The following is a 19,708-nucleotide window of genomic DNA, read 5'->3' as shown; positions in this document are numbered from 1 at the left end:
CCTTGTTCTTCAATGTAGACATCCAGCGTATAATTTAAATCAAAAACATGTAAATAAACTCAGACAATACGGAAACCAAATATATTAGGGTAATCATGAAAGTATATACAGGATGATTGAATTAGTAATGTTCCTCGACTTTTATAATTCAGCTCAATAATTATAACAAAAAATCAAATGAAGGTTATAAAATATAGTTTTCAAAATAACTCTTTTATATATAAAATAATTCTTATATATTTGAGAGAATTGGCATCTATTTATGTCAGATATTTTCGATTTGCATCAATTGAAGCTGATTTCAAAGTCTATTGACGCCGATTGAAGTCAAATCACATCAATTCTTATATATTTGATTGAATTGGCGTCTACTTATGTCAGATATTGTCGATTTGCATCCATTGAAGCCGATTGAGGTCGATTGTCACTATAAGTTGATTGAAAGTTTATCCGTTAAGCAAATATTAAATTTAATAATTAAGGATACTGCATAGTATTCATATTATTTTTGGTTTGGAGCTATTATTTAGAACTGAATTTCTTTCAACTTGTCTCATATGTGAGAGGTTAGGATACCTTATTTTCCGATGGTTCTATTCAAATTATAATCAACAATGTACTGTTAAATAGATTTATTAACATTAAATAAGTTTGAATTACAGTTTGTGTTGTAAAACTAATTGTATCATTCGAGAATAATAATTAATAAGATGTTTTTTTCATAAATATTGATAAAATGTGTATTACATTCATGTTTTAAACCCACCAATTGTCAAAATGGCAGTGCTCTCATTTCATTTCATAGAATCGGTTGATAAAATCATGACTTTGCATACATATTGAAGAGAGATATAATAACAAATAGTTATTTTCCTAACAAGTGCGGAAAGTGATACTTTCCCGCACGCGACTGCGACCGTTGCGGGCAAGCGGTCAAGTGCGGGAAAGACACTTTACGCATGAGTTAGGAACATTATTTTTTCTACGACCGTATATACAAAAAACTTTAATTAAAAACTACTAATTATTATAAATATTAATATTGAAAACACAATTTGTTGTGCTCTGTAGACTAGTAAGAATTGCCGGTCCAGTGGAGTTATTTGGTTTCAACTGGAGTTGAGGATGGCATCGGTTGCAGGTCGCGTAAAGGTAACGATAACGGTGACAGTTTTAAGTCATTTGGCAGGTAACAGCTCGGAATTAGTTTCATTTGCAGCCTTCAAAATGGTTTCGGGAAGTTATTCGTCGGATGAATCCATTAATATTATTGTATCGGATTCGGTTTAATGTGGTTTAATTGAGAAGAAGATTGCACATATTCCATCACTTCCAAGACGTTTTGAACAACTTTGACGTTTTAGTAACAATTACATGGTTATATAAAAAGTATCTGTATTATTTTATATTTTCAAAAAATTAAAAATGCTACAAAAAGCTAGAAAAGGTTTAAATTTTATTTGATGGACCATTTCGTAAATATTTAATTACCTATAGTAACAATAGTTATAATCTCAGAAGTAAAAAACTATCTAATAAGGTCAAAATTTGTATAATTTGTATAATTGTCCTGGGAGATGTGTCATGGGAAGAATGTACGGAAGAAGCAGGATTCAAAAACAGATACAAAAAAACATAGGGGACGAGTCTGAAAATTTCGAGACGGGTGAATCGGGCGAGCAACGGGCGAATCGGGGCGAGCAACGGGCGAAACGGGGCGAGCAACAGACGAGTCCAACAAAGTAGTATTTCAGCCGCGGTGTAAACAACATTTTTTAGACGACGCATAAGAATGTAACAAGAATTCTATTATATTTTCTCTGGTTAAAGTTTTTGATTTTTTTGCAGTGTACCCTTTGTTTTGTTTTTTCAGGAAATTAATGAGTTTTGGATATTTGTTGATGTGAACATCTTGTTTTATTGCTGGAGTACTTTTAATCATCTAGAATGTAGACCATAAAGTAGAACTTTTCCAGATTTAATATTTTTCTGAAAATATTCACGGAAATTATGTAGAAAAATAGATTAGATATTCTTTTTTCAATTCCAAACGGTACTTACTTAAAAAATATGCCTCGTAATACTTTCACTGAATCATTTCCACATCTTATAGTATTGAAAAATTCATGAAAATCATTGAGAAAACACCTAATTCTGTTTCAACACTTAAATTTCATTATGTTCGTTAACTATTTTGTGATTCCATATAAATATTTGAATCTCAAAACTGAAAAAGACAAATTATGAAAATTTGATTTATTTATAGAGAAAACAATAGATCCTATTATTATTTCTGATGATTATAGAGAAATTATTAATTGAGGTATATAACTTTATGTTGTATACTATTTTTATAAAAAGAAATTTGGTGCTCCCGCTGGTGGATCCCTTAGGGTTTGGACATAGATCCTTGTATGCATTTTCAAATAAATTCTAGCAGCGGTTATTAAGAGGAAGCCGTTTTGGGGCATTGAAGAAATTGTTGATAGAGGTGGCTCAAAAAGTAAGAAACGATAATATTTTTTATAGTAAATCAAACGTACAATGAATAGATCTTGTAATATAACATCTTGTATCCAACACTTTCGAGTTAAGGGTTCATAGATTGTTTATTTCAAATAAGATTTCTCTAATTTACTCCAAAACTATTCATCTCAACATCTAGATTTGACTTTGGCCTCTATGCTATCTTGGTATCTAAGTAAGATAATAAAAGTACAATTCTATTCACGATATTTTTCATTTTTCGATCGTTTCCCCGTACAACTTCCTCAATAAAACTTCAATCCTTCAACCCCTGATTGACGAACGTTTGATCCAGGGAATTCCCAGTCACTTTTTTTTTATTACCTTCTCATTGTCCTAAGAGTAGTCAATCACTTTCCTTATATCCTAATATCCTATATATGCAATTGGGACATTCAGAAGGTTATAAAAGAAAATTGACTTTACACACCAAGCTTTTATTTTATATTTGAGAAACAAAAGTTTTTTACAATTCAGTGAACGTACACACAGATTTTTTTTCGTTTAAAATTCATTCGTTTCTTGTTATAACTTTTGATTGCCAGTAGTGTCATTAAGGACAAAAAAATCATCTATGTGAAATTGAATTTTAATTTATTTGACCATTTGTCAACCTGTAATTTATTAACGACATATATTTATATGAATTTTACTTCATTAAAATTTATTTGATTGGATTTTTGAGTACTTTATTGCACGATTTTACTTTAACTTCTAGCTGTATATGCAGTCAATGATACAGGTTTGTCTAATCATCTTTCTATTGAAATTTGCTTATATTTTAGAATAATATTGTATTGTACATTTTGACAATTGGTTAACAGTGGAAAATACGGAATTTCGAGTTTATAACATCAAAATATTTTAAAAATATTGGTGCAGAATTTTTACATGAGTACATTCTTAATAATCCAATTGAGACAGCATCTCATCGACGCTTCTCCAACCGCTCAATATTATAAATTTCGAGTAGTACTTTGAGCCAAATGACCGGCGACAGGGAATAATACAGTCGGAGCTGTTTGGTACTAAATTTTTTAAATTAAATCCGACGTACGATAGTAGACGGACGCACACACTATGAGCGAGTGCGACATAAAAAAGAAACCATTTCAATCCTGCAGAGAAAAATATAATTAATAGTAACCTGCGAGGAAGGTTTTATAACAAAAAAAATTTTTAAACTTACGGGAGAAGCTTAAAATAGTTTTTCAAGAAGTTTACATTTTGTTTTTGTGAAGATAGTTCATTATACGTCTAATAAATCAATGTTTTTTCTTCATCAATTACAAATATTGTTTGAAACTGTAATTGCAAACATACTTTATGAAAAAAATTTCACTACCGCCAGTTTATAACTCAATCTCAAGTTCAATCATTCAACCTTTATATTAAACTATGTATATGTCATTCTTATCATTGTTAAGCATAACAACTTTTACTGGTAAGTAAAATATTAACTTTGTTCTCCCACCTAAAGACGGTACCACATGGTGTATACAATGCTTCCAACGTTAGAAGCTGGTATGATTGGACGCATAGTGTGGTTGGTCTTCTAGTGATCAGGCCAGTCTCCAGAAAGCACCCTTTGCACACCACAAAGACTAGCACCAAAAATTCTTGCCTCCGACCATCTTGTAACAGCGCAACAATTCTTGCCACAACAATCGGATCTAAAGTAAACTGGAAAAATTTGCTTTAATGCCTACTAATCCTTATCAATATTGACGCTAAAATTATTTGCAATTTCTGAAGTGACCTCAATTTTTTGCTCGCCAGTGTATTAACAATGGTTTAAAACAATTCGATCGCTTATATACTTTGGTTTGTCTAGTGTAGGATGACTCCGGTGTTTCTCTAATGATAGACCAACAATAATTGGCAAGCATAGAAGATTCAAATAGTGAATTTTAAGGACATCTTACATCTCATTTTTTATAGCTTCTAACATGGTTTTGACGATACTCATATACTTGTGATAGTGAAGAAAAGTTTTGGTCATTATTAGGCTTCTTTTTCAACGTCGTTAATGCTGCCAGAAATTTTGGATCCTTCATGAGTTCCATAACTGTCCAACAAATATCTTCATTTATCTTGACATAGTTTAGGCCTTATTCCACAAGTGAAGTTTAAACCTCAAAAATCGGTTTAAATTACGTTTTTTTCACGTTTTATAGATGGTGTTGTTTACTTAAAAACTTCGGTTTAAACATTACCTACGGTCAGGGAGTAGTTTAAGCTTCAGTTTAACATGAAACGAAAGATCCGAACTCAACCTGTTAATTTTTTTTATATTTTTACAATATTATAAAGGCTTTTGGTAGAATGATTAAAGATTTGCACTTTATATTTGATGAACTCGATGAAGATGATATGAAATTATCAACATTGTCGACGCGCCGAGAAAATAAAAGTGATTTGTTTTAGAGCGAATCTTTGTTGTTGTTCTATCGATAACATAACCGTTTATGTTATATTCATCATTAAGTTTCCTTGCCAAAAGCGCATCTTCGTAGGAATTGCACGATTTTTGGTTCTTTCTTCATTTCTTATCAAATTTTCTTAAACAATTCAACTTTAAAACAAAAATCGGTAATATTCTGATCATGTTTGTGACAACTAACAGAAAAATATCTGTTTAACTTTGACCTGTAGAATAGATCAATCTGGTTGGTTCTTTGTTTAAACTAGAGTTCAAATCATAGTTTAATCTCTAGTAGGCTGTAAAATTGATCATAAGAGAAGGAAATTTATTTTTCAAGTATTGAAATTCATGACCATTTTTGTCCATGATCTTAACGTAGTTGTTTTTAGTAATCCCAACTTTATATGTAAAGGTAGCAACATTTTTTTTTGGGATCGACTAATTGCTTACATTTTTCTGGCCAGATATATAGGCTGTTCTCTCAGGCCAATGTGATACAACAGCTGAATTTGGTATAGCCAGTTTGACCTAAAATTGAAATTAAATCAGCACAGATGGTCCACTGGAAGTCTTTGTAGATTATTTTGTCCAAAACAAGTCTCAAAACTTTACACGGTTCTTTGAAATTAGGACGGATTGTGGATGAAAGTTTGTTAATAATAATTGGAAGCACGGCTTTTGGGACTAGTCTCAGAGGAGTCGATGAAACGCCGCCATTCGAAAATAACATTATTATGGCCTACTTCAAGCAACAGGCCGTTATAAAACTGTGATATTTGCGATATTTACATATGCCGACTCCTGGTTTGAGCAAATTCCAGTCTTTATCCTGAAAGTTCGGCCCTTTCTTTCGATATATTCAGATTATGGATAGATCATTGAGTCTTTGTTATTTCACAAGAAGCTTGTTAGTAGAAGGCTCATGGTAATCTGAATCAGAAGACGAATCTTCCGGACTGTCTGACTATGTCTCATTGTCTAGTGATGAATGCGTTGGCAAATAACGAAAATCAGGTTTGTCAACCAAACTTACGTCGGGATACTTTAGAGTATGCTGCTTTTCACCGTTTTGCCCTTTGAGATCAGTGGGACAAAAATAACATTCAATAATCTTTTTCATGAGACCAATTGGTTAGGTTTCCACAACAAAACTAATCGGGAGAATTTAAGCAACTGCGTGGAATTTTCGTGGCTTAAGTTGGGCTTATAAACTCTTACTTTTAGTTTTTGACTTCCCTTTGTCACTGGAACTTTAATCGGCCAAAGTGAAATTTCACATAACCACAAACTATTTTTCGTACTTGTAGTTTTCATTTGGATGGTAGAAGAAACATCTCATTGTTTTTTTTTCAAGTTTCATCATTTTCTAATGTTATTTCTAACCTAGTTATATTTGTAGTTTTTCTTAAAAATGTTCTTTGGTCAGCAAGAAAAGAAAGTATTAACACAGGTAGCAGCGTTCACTGGTACTTTGGTTAAATTAAAAAAGGAAACGACATCGACCATTTAAAGTGCGCCCAATAAATAGGGATAGAAAACAAAGAGGAGGACTACAATATTATAGAAAAATGATATCATGTATTCATTGGTTAGTCGCTGGAGCGCGAGCGTCGAACATAAAATAGCGCGACCTCGGCGAGAGCTTGAACGTGAGCATTTGCATTTATAAATGACGCTTCGTAATTTGTTTATGCTGAACACGAATGAGGGCGAAAGCGCGGACGAGAGCGTAACAGTTTATAAATTGACCTTTATTATCTTGTGTTTCGAAGACGACTGAATTAGTTTCAATAGTTTGCTTTGAAGTATTGTAAAAAACAAAAGTGTAAACATGAAGAATTGACGCAAATTATTAATTTTGATAACGCGAGATGAACAAACGTTTTTGTGGTAAATTCAACAAAAACCTTTGGATAACATTTCATTAACTAAATGTTTTTAGTCGTTTCAATTGGGTTACCAATGTACTTTTATTTGTTAAATTGTGTAATTATTTAAACATGCACGAATTTAAAATTGATAATTCCATTGCTTTAAAATTTACATTAATATCACATAGGTAATCAGATACCTATTTAATTAGGAGAAAACCCATAACAATGCGAGAAAAGATAAAAACTAGGTAGCAATGTAAAAACCTCACCAAAAATTATTATGTTTACCAGAAAATTTTGACTATCAGTCTTTGAAGGTCAACAAATTACAACAAAAATGATTCTATGCAATCTGTTCTGATTCACTGATATAATCAGTTCTTCATCATAACAAATCCAATTTTTTCTCAATCAACTATCTACGCTAGAAATGAACGTGTCGCACATATATGTCCTTTCGCATGTGATCAAAATAGTTTTAGTAGCCGCAGTTCATAAATCGACTGAAAATAAAAAAAAGACTTTAATTTGGTCATACTTAAGGTAATACTGATATTTTGCAGAGGTTGCCGAACTTCTATTGCATAATATGCTAACCTTGCACAATCTACAGCACCTGGCCAAATTATTGGACGCCTAAGAGTGATATTGTACCGTTTCATTGTTTTAAATTGATTCTTTTTGTAATTTTTACATCTTCTAATCAATTACTGATTAATTTAACAAAAATAAAACAGCATAAATTTAGAAAATCATATGTTTATCAGGTTTAAAAGAAAAATGAAAATAATGTAACTAAAATCAATATTTAGCTAAACCACTTTCAGTCCCTATTGAAGCTTTAATCAAGCGCATTTGAAGATGGTGATTCCACACATGAAGATTGGTGATCACCTCTTCAGCCACTTTCCTTTGCATCAGCTCCCACACATTTTTAATTGGGTTCATATCAGGATTATTACATGGCCAATTCAATATAGGGATATTTTCTTTTGCCAAAAGAGCTTTAGCCGAGCAGTGTGACAGGGAACTCCATCTTGCATAAAAGTGAATATTTCCCCATTTGGAAACCATTATCTGAGCCGCGAAATCAACCGATTTTGTAACACTTCTTTGTACTGATCTTGCCTCATTATTTCTCTTATGATGTAAAGACGTCCAGTGCTTTTGCCGCTGATGACTGACCAAATCATCACTATGCTACGATGTTAACCGCTGGGACAGCACAGTCAGGATTATACTTTGTACATCTTTCTTTGCTTTATTTAACTGAAAATGATAATGATGTATCAATTTTTTAATAAATTACAATATCTTACCGATCTTTATTCCAAATCTTTGACATTGGCCCACTTCAGGCGCTTTGTTTTCATTGCATCTGTAACCTTGGACTTCCTGTCTTCGAACAGTGTGCTCAAAAGAATTTATGCTAGCTTCCTGAGAGACACGATAGATAGAACATTAGAGGGAGAGCACAGCAAGCAATGGAGTAATAGAGATGACTCCTGGTGGCCGGTGCCACAGAAGAGGAAGACAACAGAACTGCTAGGCTATGGGAAAGCCTCGATCCGAAGGGTCGTAGCAGTGATTACCGGTCACTGCACATTAGGCTCTAGAATCAGGGTATCAGAACCGACACCTAATGTGTTACTGCACAGCATTGGCGTCGAAACGACTACAATGCATGGGGAGTGAAACATTTGAATGTCTGGAAAAAGCAGCGGAGTTGGGTGTTAAGGACTTGGCTTCATTGCAAACTGGAAAAGCTTGGAAAGAAGGCAAGGACCTGGCAACAGAAGATATAGGGAAGGGGAATGAAATGGTGCTGACTGAAAAGTCAACAAGGGCATCACAATGGGCCTAAGGAGCATAAAGTGTTCAAGCATTATAAAGAGACTTTTGCATCTAGTCTTGCAATCAAGGAACAAACAAGATTTTTTTTGGTTCAGTTTCAAATACTTTTGCAAAATAATGTCATTTTTCGAGGATGCATGCAATCATTTGAAGATTAGAACCACAAAATCGAGTACTACTGAAGTAGACTTAGGTAAATCACTATAACCTTTAGATCAAAGAAACTTTCTGAAATATTTTGACGTTACAAAAATGATAAATGGAAAACTCATCAACGGCAGCCATTCGCGACAAAACATCATTAAGACTGTCATTTTCATTGAAATAGTATGGATTCTTTAACACTGCCCGTGGATTTTGTTTTTGCTTTTTCTATTTTTCAAAATTTTTTGAGGATAAATCTGGGTTGCAATTATTTGGCAAGTCCTCCTGCGTTTTTCAAAATAGTTGGGGCAAAGCTTTCGCTGTTAAAAAGTGACTCCATATAAAAGTTGGAATTAGTTAATTACAATCCCGAAATCTTCGGTATATAAAATCGTCCGGGATACCGGGACCTCGGGATCTAATCCTCTGATCACAAACCTTAAAATCTTTGTAATCTACGGAAAAATGCTAATTAAGAACCAAATGGACTTCTGGATAAAAACAGCGAACCAATCCAGAAGGGAAAGGATGAGAAATGGCAGAATACAGGAGATCAAAACCAAATAACTAATCATACAATAGAATGCCTAAACAGATTCTAAAGTGAACAGCCCAAGGAAAATGGAAAACAGAAAGACCACATAAAAGCTGGAAGGAAATGCTAGACAGAGAACTAACAGAAGACCTATGGCAGGATAGAGATGGTGGATAGAAATTGAAAGCCGTCAGAGTTCGTTGTAAACCAAGATGTATATTTGGTATTACCAGAAAAATGGTTTTTGAAATGCAAATTAATATTAAAAAGCAGTTGAGTCCACCAAAAAAAAATATTTCCCCGAATAAAAAAAGAACTTTGCTTTCTCCAAGCAAACAATTTGAAGTCAAAGCTTCTATCCAACTATCGCACATCTAAATGAAAAGTCCCTAGTAAGTTATTAATAGATGGAAATGTTTTTTGAGCAATTACATCACAGATGTAGGTAATAAAGGAAATAACGCTTGAAGTATCAAGTTTTACATTTTAATATTGGGGGGATAGTATTGATTTTGCCCCCCTTATATAAACATTCATTGTGTCTTGAGCAGAGGTAACTATTGTTGGATATTGTTGAAATATAATTTTGTCGAAAATAACGATTGCACCTGGAGACAACTCAACTAACCTAGCACATTCAACTCGTACTGAGTTGTCGTTCAAACTTTTTAGATCATATTGTACACCATGTTTATCTACCACATACATATATGAGCTTTTAAGTATATATTTGAAAATACTATATCCAGTTTTTTATTACCGTTGATAATTTGATTTTGATTGCATTTTGGTGAACTTTTCACTATTGCAATATATTCAGTAGCAGTATATAGATTTTCTAAGACTACTTTCATTTGACTTTTGCCTGAGTAAAAATTTCAACTAGAGGAAAAAGTTATGTACAATTAATTTTTTTATATATATATTTATATATAAATACCCTCAGATTGTTGTTTTCCAAATCATAAGAACAGTTTAGGCTAAGGTTCATTTAAATACAATATTTTTTTGTGAAAATAACAATCCGTACAGTTTCATTTTTATCAAGATATACATATTGCAATTTCTATAAACTATCAAGTAAGTTTTAAAATCTATGAAATAAAAATAATTGTCTGACTTTGGATTCTCCGATCAAAGTTCTTTTAGAACCGTAGTAAGTACGCTCTATTATTTTTTATATAATTATATCTAGGACAAGTATCAGTCGATATAAATAAAAAGGCTGTAACACCTCGCTCGCCAGATTTAACACCGTTGGGTTTTTGTGATTTTATTTCGAATAACGTATTCGTAAACATGTAATCTGCTATGTATCTGCTATGATTCAAGCGCAAAAACGCTTTTAACACCTCACTCTATGATTAGTATAGATGCGAATTCGGATGAACATGTGTTCGAATGAGTACTTCCGAAATCTTCATCAGAACACTATCTTCAATCTCAGAATCCATCCTTGGTGTGGCTAAAAGGGTCTCTCAACAGCCTTCTCGCACGACAGGCTCGACAAAGATGGATGGAGACGCCTGACATGAGACAAGCGAAGGCCCATATAGATGGACCCCGCTCGTCTCTCACCAAACAATTGATCCAGTTAAATAGGCGCGAAATCAGATTAGTAACCGACCACTACCATCTAAGACGTCTCCTTCACACCGTGGGCATCACGGATGATCCGCAGGGCCGCTGGTGCATGGAGGAGGACGAAACTGCAAACCACTTTATCTGTGAGTGCAGGGCAAACCCAACAACCTGCCTAACGACATCAAAGGGTTCAAGCCAAAGAGCCTGTTCGGCTTCCCAAAGACATAGGACTTTGGTGGGCCAAGTGGGGCACGATGGGCCTAGCTGAAGGTCTATGTGTTCAACGGCCGCCCACACCCTATGAACTATCAGAACACTATTCGCGTTTCTGATATTCTGATGATAGTAGATAGTAGTAAACATTAATTTTAATTGTTCACGATGTAAACCACACAATAAAATAAGCAATTGTACTTATTGGTAGTGTTGAGCTCTGTAGCAACATTCCAATGGTCCTCATCCAAAGATTAGATTAAGTTAACATTTCTAGAGCTGTTCATAATAGTCATAGTTAACACTACCACTACATTAACATTCACAATTATTGTTTCGCGTTTCATAACCAAGTTATCTACCTTAGCTACCTTAGATACTGAAGGTGAATTAAAGTGGAAGTTGCTCTAGACGTGGTAGAGGCATTCACAAAACGAAAAGATCGAGGATTAGAAGTTAGAAATCGGTTTATTCCAAGGCAAGGAATGATTATTTGCATGCAGACAGTATGTATCGTCGAATACGAGCTACGAGCTTAGATTTATAGTATGTTGTGACAATAAATGTGGTAACAGATCAACATAATTATAAAGTAGTGGGACGGTACTTTATTCAATAACTTCAAACCATACTAGACACTATTTTATAGCTCACATGTTGCCAGTACATAAACAGTCTGCATGTAGGTATCGTCACATCAAGCGTTTACCTTCTTCTACAGACTTTAGGAACGCTTTTGATGTTAAGGTAATTATACTCTAAGAAGTTATTAACGATCAAAGAATGGAAGAGGAATAATGGATTTAAAACACCCCAACAGCTTTCTTACAAAGTTGTTTAACATATTAGTGACCAATCGCAACTAAGTTGCATGATGATTCAGATGTTGAGGGGGTGAAGGCAAAAAATAAACAAGATGATATCATGTGATTCATGTGGAAGGGAGGTGTTTCGGGTAACTTCTTTTTCGTTTGTTATCTATTTGATTTCGTTATGGAAAGATAAAAGTTATTTTTTTTACAGAGCTCTAATTTTCATATTCTTTAATTCTTTATTTTACTATAATGAAAAAATGGAGTTATGTTCAAGTTTTGATATAACTTAAGTTGCTGCTTTTTTCGTGAAATACCGAACAACTTTTTACTATCTTGCTATATCTTAATTATCTACAGTTATAATTCAATTTTACTATGAAAACATACGAATAAAATTTATATTGAGGATATAACTAAAATTTAACAATAAAGTCCTGTGGGAAAAGATGCATTACGTGGAAATACAGTAAATTATAGAAAACTACTTCTACATGATACAAACATTCATTTTATTGAGAAGTAAAGGATGAATATCAAATGATTTCCAATAAGATATTGAATATGGTCTAATAAAATCACAATAATGTCGTTTCGGTTTAGAGAAATTGTGTTCCAGGATCCCAAAATACGCGAATCAGTATTCTAAAAACATCGATAATATCGATTTAAATGATTCTAGTTCATGTGGGAGGAATCAATTTGATCAACCAATTCATACCCACATATAGTATTGGAACAAGGTCTAAAAAACGGGGTGGCCTTTTTTTTCTGGACCATAAATATATGGTCTAAGGATGGCAGTTAGGTTCTAGCATTGACCTTTTGCCTTTCCAGAGGAAATGTGTACAATTTAAATATAAAGTGTATTTAAATGTAAGAAATATAATGTTTTACTCCACCCAGAATGGTTTTTTGGTGACCATTAACCATAAAATATAAATTGTTGACTTTTGGAGATAAAATGGATGAAATATATTAGTAATTTTTTTTATTTAGACTGTATAATTATAATTTCGTGATAAATGTTTTGATTGATAAGAATAATTTCAAAACTATTTGATGTTATTATCCTAATTTAAATCCTGAATTGCTTTGTAGAACATACTCCTTAAGTGGCAAGAGCCAATTTTAGCTGCTTCGGCGTAACTCTATTGATAATGATTTATTTATTCAAAACCATTTCTAGATCCGTTGGTGATATTCATACTGAAAACACTGTTCCCACGACAATTACACCAACACTTACAATTACGCTGCCTGACGCGCGCTTAGATAATCAACTTATCGTCTTCTGTTTACCTTCAGTCTCTGAAGACGATAAGTTGGTTATCGAAACGCGCGTCAGACATTGCAATTGTAAATGTTGGTGTAGTTGTGGCGGGAACAGTGTGTTCAGTAAGAACATTTTAGAACAATATCAATTGAAAAACATTTTCAAAAAAATGATGCTGAAAATCTGAAATAAAATAAGAAAGAGGGCGTCTACCAAAAATTGAATGAACAGGTATGAACGCAAACATCAAACAACTAAACTTTACTTTACTAAACTTTATGACACTTTATCTTTTTGTCACAGAATCAAAAATGAAATCAACTAAAAGATTTTATAATAGTATATGTAGTTAATTACATAAAAAATTTAAGAGATCTTTGCCCTTATTTATCTATTTTTTTTTGTAATGTTTTCAAAAACATTTTGCAGCTTATTGATCCATGTACATGTATATTGACATTGCATATTACTTGTAGAATTATGGACTTTATTAAACTTATTGGTAAGAAATTAATCGCAATCAATTAATTACGACATAAAGCGATTTTATTATTTTTATGTTTATATACAGGGTGTTTTTAAATGCATTTGATAAAATTCAGAAGGTGATTGCTCGTATGAAATGAAGATGGGTCTTTCCTATAACAACATTTTCGACCCCTTTCAGAGATATCAACCTTAAAAGTTGTTTTTATTTTTTTTTTAATTTCAATAATGCTATAAATAAATTATGTAATTTTCGTACACTCGCAAAGGACTAACTATCAAAAAATAAAAACCTAATTTTAGTCACCACCTTTTAAGGGTTATATCTCGGAAAAGGATGGGTTGAGGAAATTTTGTTATAGGAAGGCCCCATCTCAATTTTATACGAAGCAATCATCTCCTGAATTTTGTCGCATGAATTTAGAAATACCCTGTAAATAAAATAAAACTAGCGTTGAAAATTAGACAATATTTTTTGTGAAGGGCAGTACACTTTTTAACCCTTCAGTGTCGTCAATTTTTTTATTTCATAGATGTTTTTTGATAAAATAATTGGGAGAATATGACTATAATATAATATACTTGGAGTTGTTGGACCCTCTGTTATATCCAAAAGTGGACAAGTTGTGGTAGACTGATTCAATTGTTAATGTATAGCTAAGCACTTAAACTTTACTTTTAGTTTACATAGATATAATTTTTCTGTGCAATAGGTATAATATGGAAAGATTTATAGATTTTTTTTACTTACTATAAAATTGTTGCATTACACATTTCATATTTATCAAACTGGTTTCATAACTACAGATAATCAAGCAGGTTTTTTTTGTTCACCACGTCTAAACACGATTTTCAATTACGTAAGGTGTCACATTCGAGCTAAAGACATCTTATTGTTTAAAAATTCAGATGAAAATTGCACAGTTATACAAGATAATGTGCTTCTTTTATACGAGAGTCACTCTATATTCTTCTTTCAGTGGTTAACTCTGACTACAGTGGCTTTATAGAGACAGTATGACCACATGAGAGTGGCCACGATGTTTAAGAGTTTTTAAGAGTGGCTTAAACAAGACGTGGTCTCTATTGTAGTTCAATATGATCTACTATGATTTCAAGGTTTACTCAACCATAAAGTATTGGGTTGTAAAGCGCATTTGGTGATGGAAGTCCTTCATCAGCAATTGTATTTCGCTGTAAGAGAACTCCCAGCGATGAGATGCAACGTGACTACGACGCGACAACAACTAAACGTGAGCGACTGGTCCAGGAAGCACAGAACATACCCAATAAGAAAGTTGACTTGCATCTAAATTTCAGCAACACAACACCTTATGAATCATGGCGCTGGTGTAATAAAAATCTGTCATTACTATCAATGTCAATTGTCAAGATTAAAAATATGTTTAAATTTCCCAAACGCTTTTCTGATGTGTGTTCTACGCCTACTAATTTGCGTTGGTTTAGTTGAAAATTTATGTAAATATTATTTTGTAAATAAACGTGTACCAGCTCTAAGTTGTTCTTTATCGTGAATTCAGCAAATTGCAAAAAATTCAATATTATTTCATACGTATCGATTTATCCATGTTATTACTTTTTTATTTTACGCTTTGATACCAATATGATATTGGTCTCTCTCAGTTATCAGAAATTATTGAAAATGAAATTTATATTCTACTACAAGTTAATGAAAAATACGGGGAGAATAAATGTTCTCTGACTCTCTGACGTCGTTATGATAAAAAAGGGTCAGGTGATAAAAAATAAACAAACAAAAAGAAAGAGCTGAGCTTGAACTGGGGTTTATACAAACTTTTAACTTATTCAATTTTATTTCGAAGCTGATCCCTTTTTTTAGCTTTAGAGACTACACTATAAGACCACCTAAGAAATTTCAATTATAATTTTTTATACATATACATATTTAAAACTGGGATTAACTTATTTTAAATTTGTGTAAAATCCTTGTCAAGAGGGATGAATGAATGATCAGGAATGGGAAAAAGTCAATACGAGTAAATCGTTGTATATATGTTACGTCCCAAGCCCGATCTTGTACGGAGTCGAGCTTCGTACAATGAATTTGTACGAAGTCCGATCTCTACAAGCCATTTTGTACGAAGCCGAGATTGGCGGACTTCGGACAGAGATGATTGTACGAAGTCGACTCTGTACAACGCTGGTTGTACGGAGTCGGAGCATCGATACTCACTCGATAATGAGCGCGCTATTAAGATGTTAGTAAACGCAAACGTAGTTATTGTGATTGAAAGTATGTTCTCCGGCTAGTTGGCTACCATCTATTGTTAGGTTAAGTTAGGTTAGGTTAGGTTAGGTTAGGTTAGGTTAGGTTAGGTTAGGTTAGGTTAGGTTAGGTTAGGTTTGGTTAGGTTAGGTTGCGTGTACTACTTCGGAATAACGCGCTCATTACCGAGTGAGTATCGATGCTCCGACTCCGTACAACCAGCGTTGTACAAAGTCGACTTCGTACAATCATATCTGTCCGAAGTCCGCCAATCTCGGCTTCGTACAAAATGGCTTGTACAGATCGGACTTCGTACAAATTCATTGTACGAAGCTCGACTCCGTACAAGATCGGGCTTGGGACGTAACATATATACCCCAAAACTTGCTCCTGATTGCTTTTACATTCTATTGGATTCCTCTGCTTCTTCTTTGCCAAATTGGCAGGTACTGTATCTATTGAAAAGAACTGGCAAGTGGATGTGGTCGATTTATCTGGACATTGATTTTCCGAAAATTGAAGACTTGGACATATGGCGACACTATCAGCTCTCAATTCAGTTTTAGTTCAGCTTTGATTGATTTGTGAAAACTCCGAATTTTTAGACCAGCAGTTAAAAGCTTATTTCTCATGAAATCATCATTGTAAGCTGAACCTCAACTGTTCAGTCTCATTTTCAATCGTTTCTTTGTATTTATTAACTTTAACATTTTCTTCTCTATCATAAATTTCGTTTTCATTATATTTTCAGACGCATTTTCATCGTTTTATTTGTAGTTTCTCAACAAAATTTATTCAAGGAGCTTCTCTTTTATCTACTAGAAAAGCGTGTTTAGACATATTGATATAAATTAAAAACAATTTGACTTATCTTTGTAATAGTTACAAGTATATTTAGTTACTGAATTATGTTAAATAAACGACCAGATTCGTACGACAGGACTGGTTGACTTCCTCTAAATTCCACGCACTTGACCTCGTATAGTTTTTAAATTTTAAAATGGTAAGAATTATGTTTAATCTATTAAGTTTGAATCATCATATTTATAGAATAGGATTCAACATTGAAATATTCATGAAAAAACATTTATGAACTTGGTAGAGTTTTGTTGAAGTTATTAATTTGTTTGCTCCAAATTGATATAATATGAAATGAATAACGCACATGTTAAGTTAGTTAAGTTTCTAAATAGAATTATCACAATGTTTTTAATAAATGTAGTGGGTAAAAAATACGTGATGTCACGTACATGCTCTAAGAATAAAATGGACCTTATTTCCTACATATATACAACAAGCTCTACCGGAAAGATTCAAAATGTTATTTTTATTAGTGAATAAAGTTTTTATATCCTACACCCATTACTTTATTGGCCCCAACTTCCTAGTTGATCCAGGGAAACAGAGAATTATCTTAAAATGTAATTACAGTTTTACTTCAATTTGGACAGTTTTTATAGGACGTACGAGAAAAGTGGGATTTTCTGTAGCTATTTTTTGGAACCAATGCTGGAAAATTGTTATGTTGTATCATAAATGGTCAATCCAAAATTGATTTTCAGAAAATTTTGATGAATTTCTGTGATTCGAAAATATAACATTCAATTTTCTATGTTTAGTTAAACTAGAAGGCTGAAATTGGGATGAATAAGTTTAAATCTCATTATTTCGAAAACTATCACAAAAATTTTGTAGGAAAATCAATTATTCGCTTTTTTATAACTTGATTGAAAAATTAGACCAATTCATTTTCAATAATTTAACTTCAAATATTTTGAATCTTTCAAGGCATACCAAGAATTTTCACAGAGAAGACCATTTTGAAATATAATAAAGAATGAAATTACAACATTGTAGATATAGGTCCCTCTGTGTTTTAATTCCAATTAAACATATATAGTAAGGCATTTTAGGAAAAAAGTAAATTGCTTTGATGCCTGAAGGGCCATAAGAAATGTTTTTAAGGATATTTTCCATCCTATACGATTGTTCCCAAATCAGAAGAAACCAATTGAAACTGTTGCTGACCTAAAACAAAATGACATAGTTTGTATTATAAATATATATTGATTCATATTATTTTTAGTTTTAAGTACTCACTTTCTAAATATGCCACCAATTCATGGTCATTATTTTGTAATGCTAAAAGTCTTGGAGTGAGCCCTCGATGATCTTTGATCTCCAAATCAGCTCCGCAAGCTATTAAAATGCAACAAATGTTGGGCCACTTGTAGGCGACCGCTTTATGGAGAGCTGTTTGTGATCTAAAAAACATCAAATCATTCTCATAATGATGTGGCTAAATAAATGAAAGAGTTTTTTGGGACACATAAAAATGATACTAAATACTGGGATTTCCAATAGGGACTAAACTTTGACAGCTGCTACCAGTCATGTTGTCATCCAACGATAAGGGCTATTATTGAATGAATACGAGGATAGCCTCAGACTGACCTAACGATGGTGGTAGTTGCTCGAAAAATACCACCGTATTAGAAAGTACACAATCTATACAGAATATATTTCAAGTTTAAAGCCGCCACGTTGTTTAGTATTTGTTTGGTAGCCATTAATAGTGAACGTTTTCAATGAATTTGTAAACATGGAAAAAATTGGTTATCGATATGTGATACAATACTTTTTTGAAAGGCCTTAGCCCAACTTATATGAAAGATGAACTAGATTATACTCTGGGTGAGATTACTCTTTCGTTATCAACAGTGAAATAGTGGATAGCAGAGTTTAAACCAGGCCGTACGACCTGGGAAGACCAGCATTGCAATGGTAGACAAAATGAGGTGACGACTCTAGAAATGTTAAAGAAAATCAACGTCTGAAAGTGTGTGAGCTAGGAGACATAGTAGGCATTTCAAAAAGTGGGGTACATCGCATATTAAATGAAAATTTGGACCTGAGAAAGTTGTAGCGTTTGCTCACTATGGAACAAAAACGGTGTCGTGAAGATGTTTTCATCGAGTGTTTGGTAGTGTTTAACAGAAATAAAGCCGAATTTTGCGCCGTTTCACTACATGTGCTAATTACTTTACACCCAAAACAAAACAAAAATCGAAACAGTGGATTGAAAAGGGATAACCGGCTCCAAAGAAGACAAAGACCGTTCCATCTGCAACCAAGGTCATGGAGTCAATTTTTTAGGGAAGCACGTGAGATAATTTTTTTGAAAAGGAAAAAAACTAACAGCGGAAAGTATAATGCAAACTTATTGCAACGTTTGAGTTAAGAAATCAAGCAAAAACGGGCGCACTTGGCTAAGAAGAAAGTCAGGACAATGCACCAGCTCACACATCCATGATTTGAAATTTGAAATTTCGCCAGATTATTTTCTGTTCCCAGACTTGAAAAAATGGCTCGGTGGTCAAAGATGAAGAGGTGATTTCGGCAGTTATTGGCTATTTTGAGGAGCTTGACGATTCTTATTATCAAAAGTCTATCGAACTTATTGAACATCCTGGGAAAAGTGTATGAAGCTAAAAGACAAAATAAATATATTTTTTTCCAAAATTTTTATGCTTTCTTTGTTGAGATAGGTACTTCTGGGATCATCCTCGTATAAGGTAAATTTAATGTTCCGTTTCTTTTCCTAGTAGCGGCAGAACAGAAGTTGCAAGCATGCTGGGCAGTTACTCGGACTCAAGCTATGCCATTTTCATATCGCACTGTTCTTTGTAGTGCTTTGTTATGTATGTCAGCGTTAATTGAAAATACCGCCG

General features: G+C 33.2%; 1 protein-coding gene and 1 long non-coding RNA gene across 8 annotated transcripts in view; both read right to left on the bottom strand.

The window, feature by feature from the left end:
• Positions 1 to 617: 617 nt before the first annotated feature.
• LOC130896378 (uncharacterized) lies at positions 618 to 16,135 on the bottom strand. The gene is made up of 2 exons (XR_009059566.1): positions 8,145 to 16,135; positions 618 to 8,094 (listed from the first exon to the last, which is right to left on the bottom strand). It is a non-coding gene; the product is annotated as an uncharacterized LOC130896378 (long non-coding RNA).
• A 525-nt stretch (positions 16,136 to 16,660) lies between these two features.
• The window catches only part of LOC130896862 (eye-specific diacylglycerol kinase), a 257,836-nt gene continuing 254,788 nt past the window's right edge, over positions 16,661 to 19,708 (bottom strand). For all 7 annotated transcript variants that reach the window (XM_057805221.1, XM_057805220.1, XM_057805222.1 and 4 more), the window contains 2 exons: positions 18,078 to 18,241; positions 16,661 to 18,005 (listed from right to left, as the gene is read on the bottom strand). In XM_057805221.1, coding sequence (XP_057661204.1) covers positions 17,956 to 18,005; positions 18,078 to 18,241 — 214 coding nt within the window. In that variant the 3' untranslated portion in view covers positions 16,661 to 17,955. The remainder of the gene's footprint in view (positions 18,006 to 18,077; positions 18,242 to 19,708) is intronic.

This window comes from Diorhabda carinulata, chromosome 7, assembly GCF_026250575.1.
Source record: "Diorhabda carinulata isolate Delta chromosome 7, icDioCari1.1, whole genome shotgun sequence".
In the NCBI taxonomy this organism is placed as follows: Eukaryota; Metazoa; Arthropoda; class Insecta; order Coleoptera; family Chrysomelidae; genus Diorhabda; species Diorhabda carinulata.
Note: the sequence above shows the minus strand (reverse complement) of the source record. Positions and strands in the feature narration are given on the sequence as shown.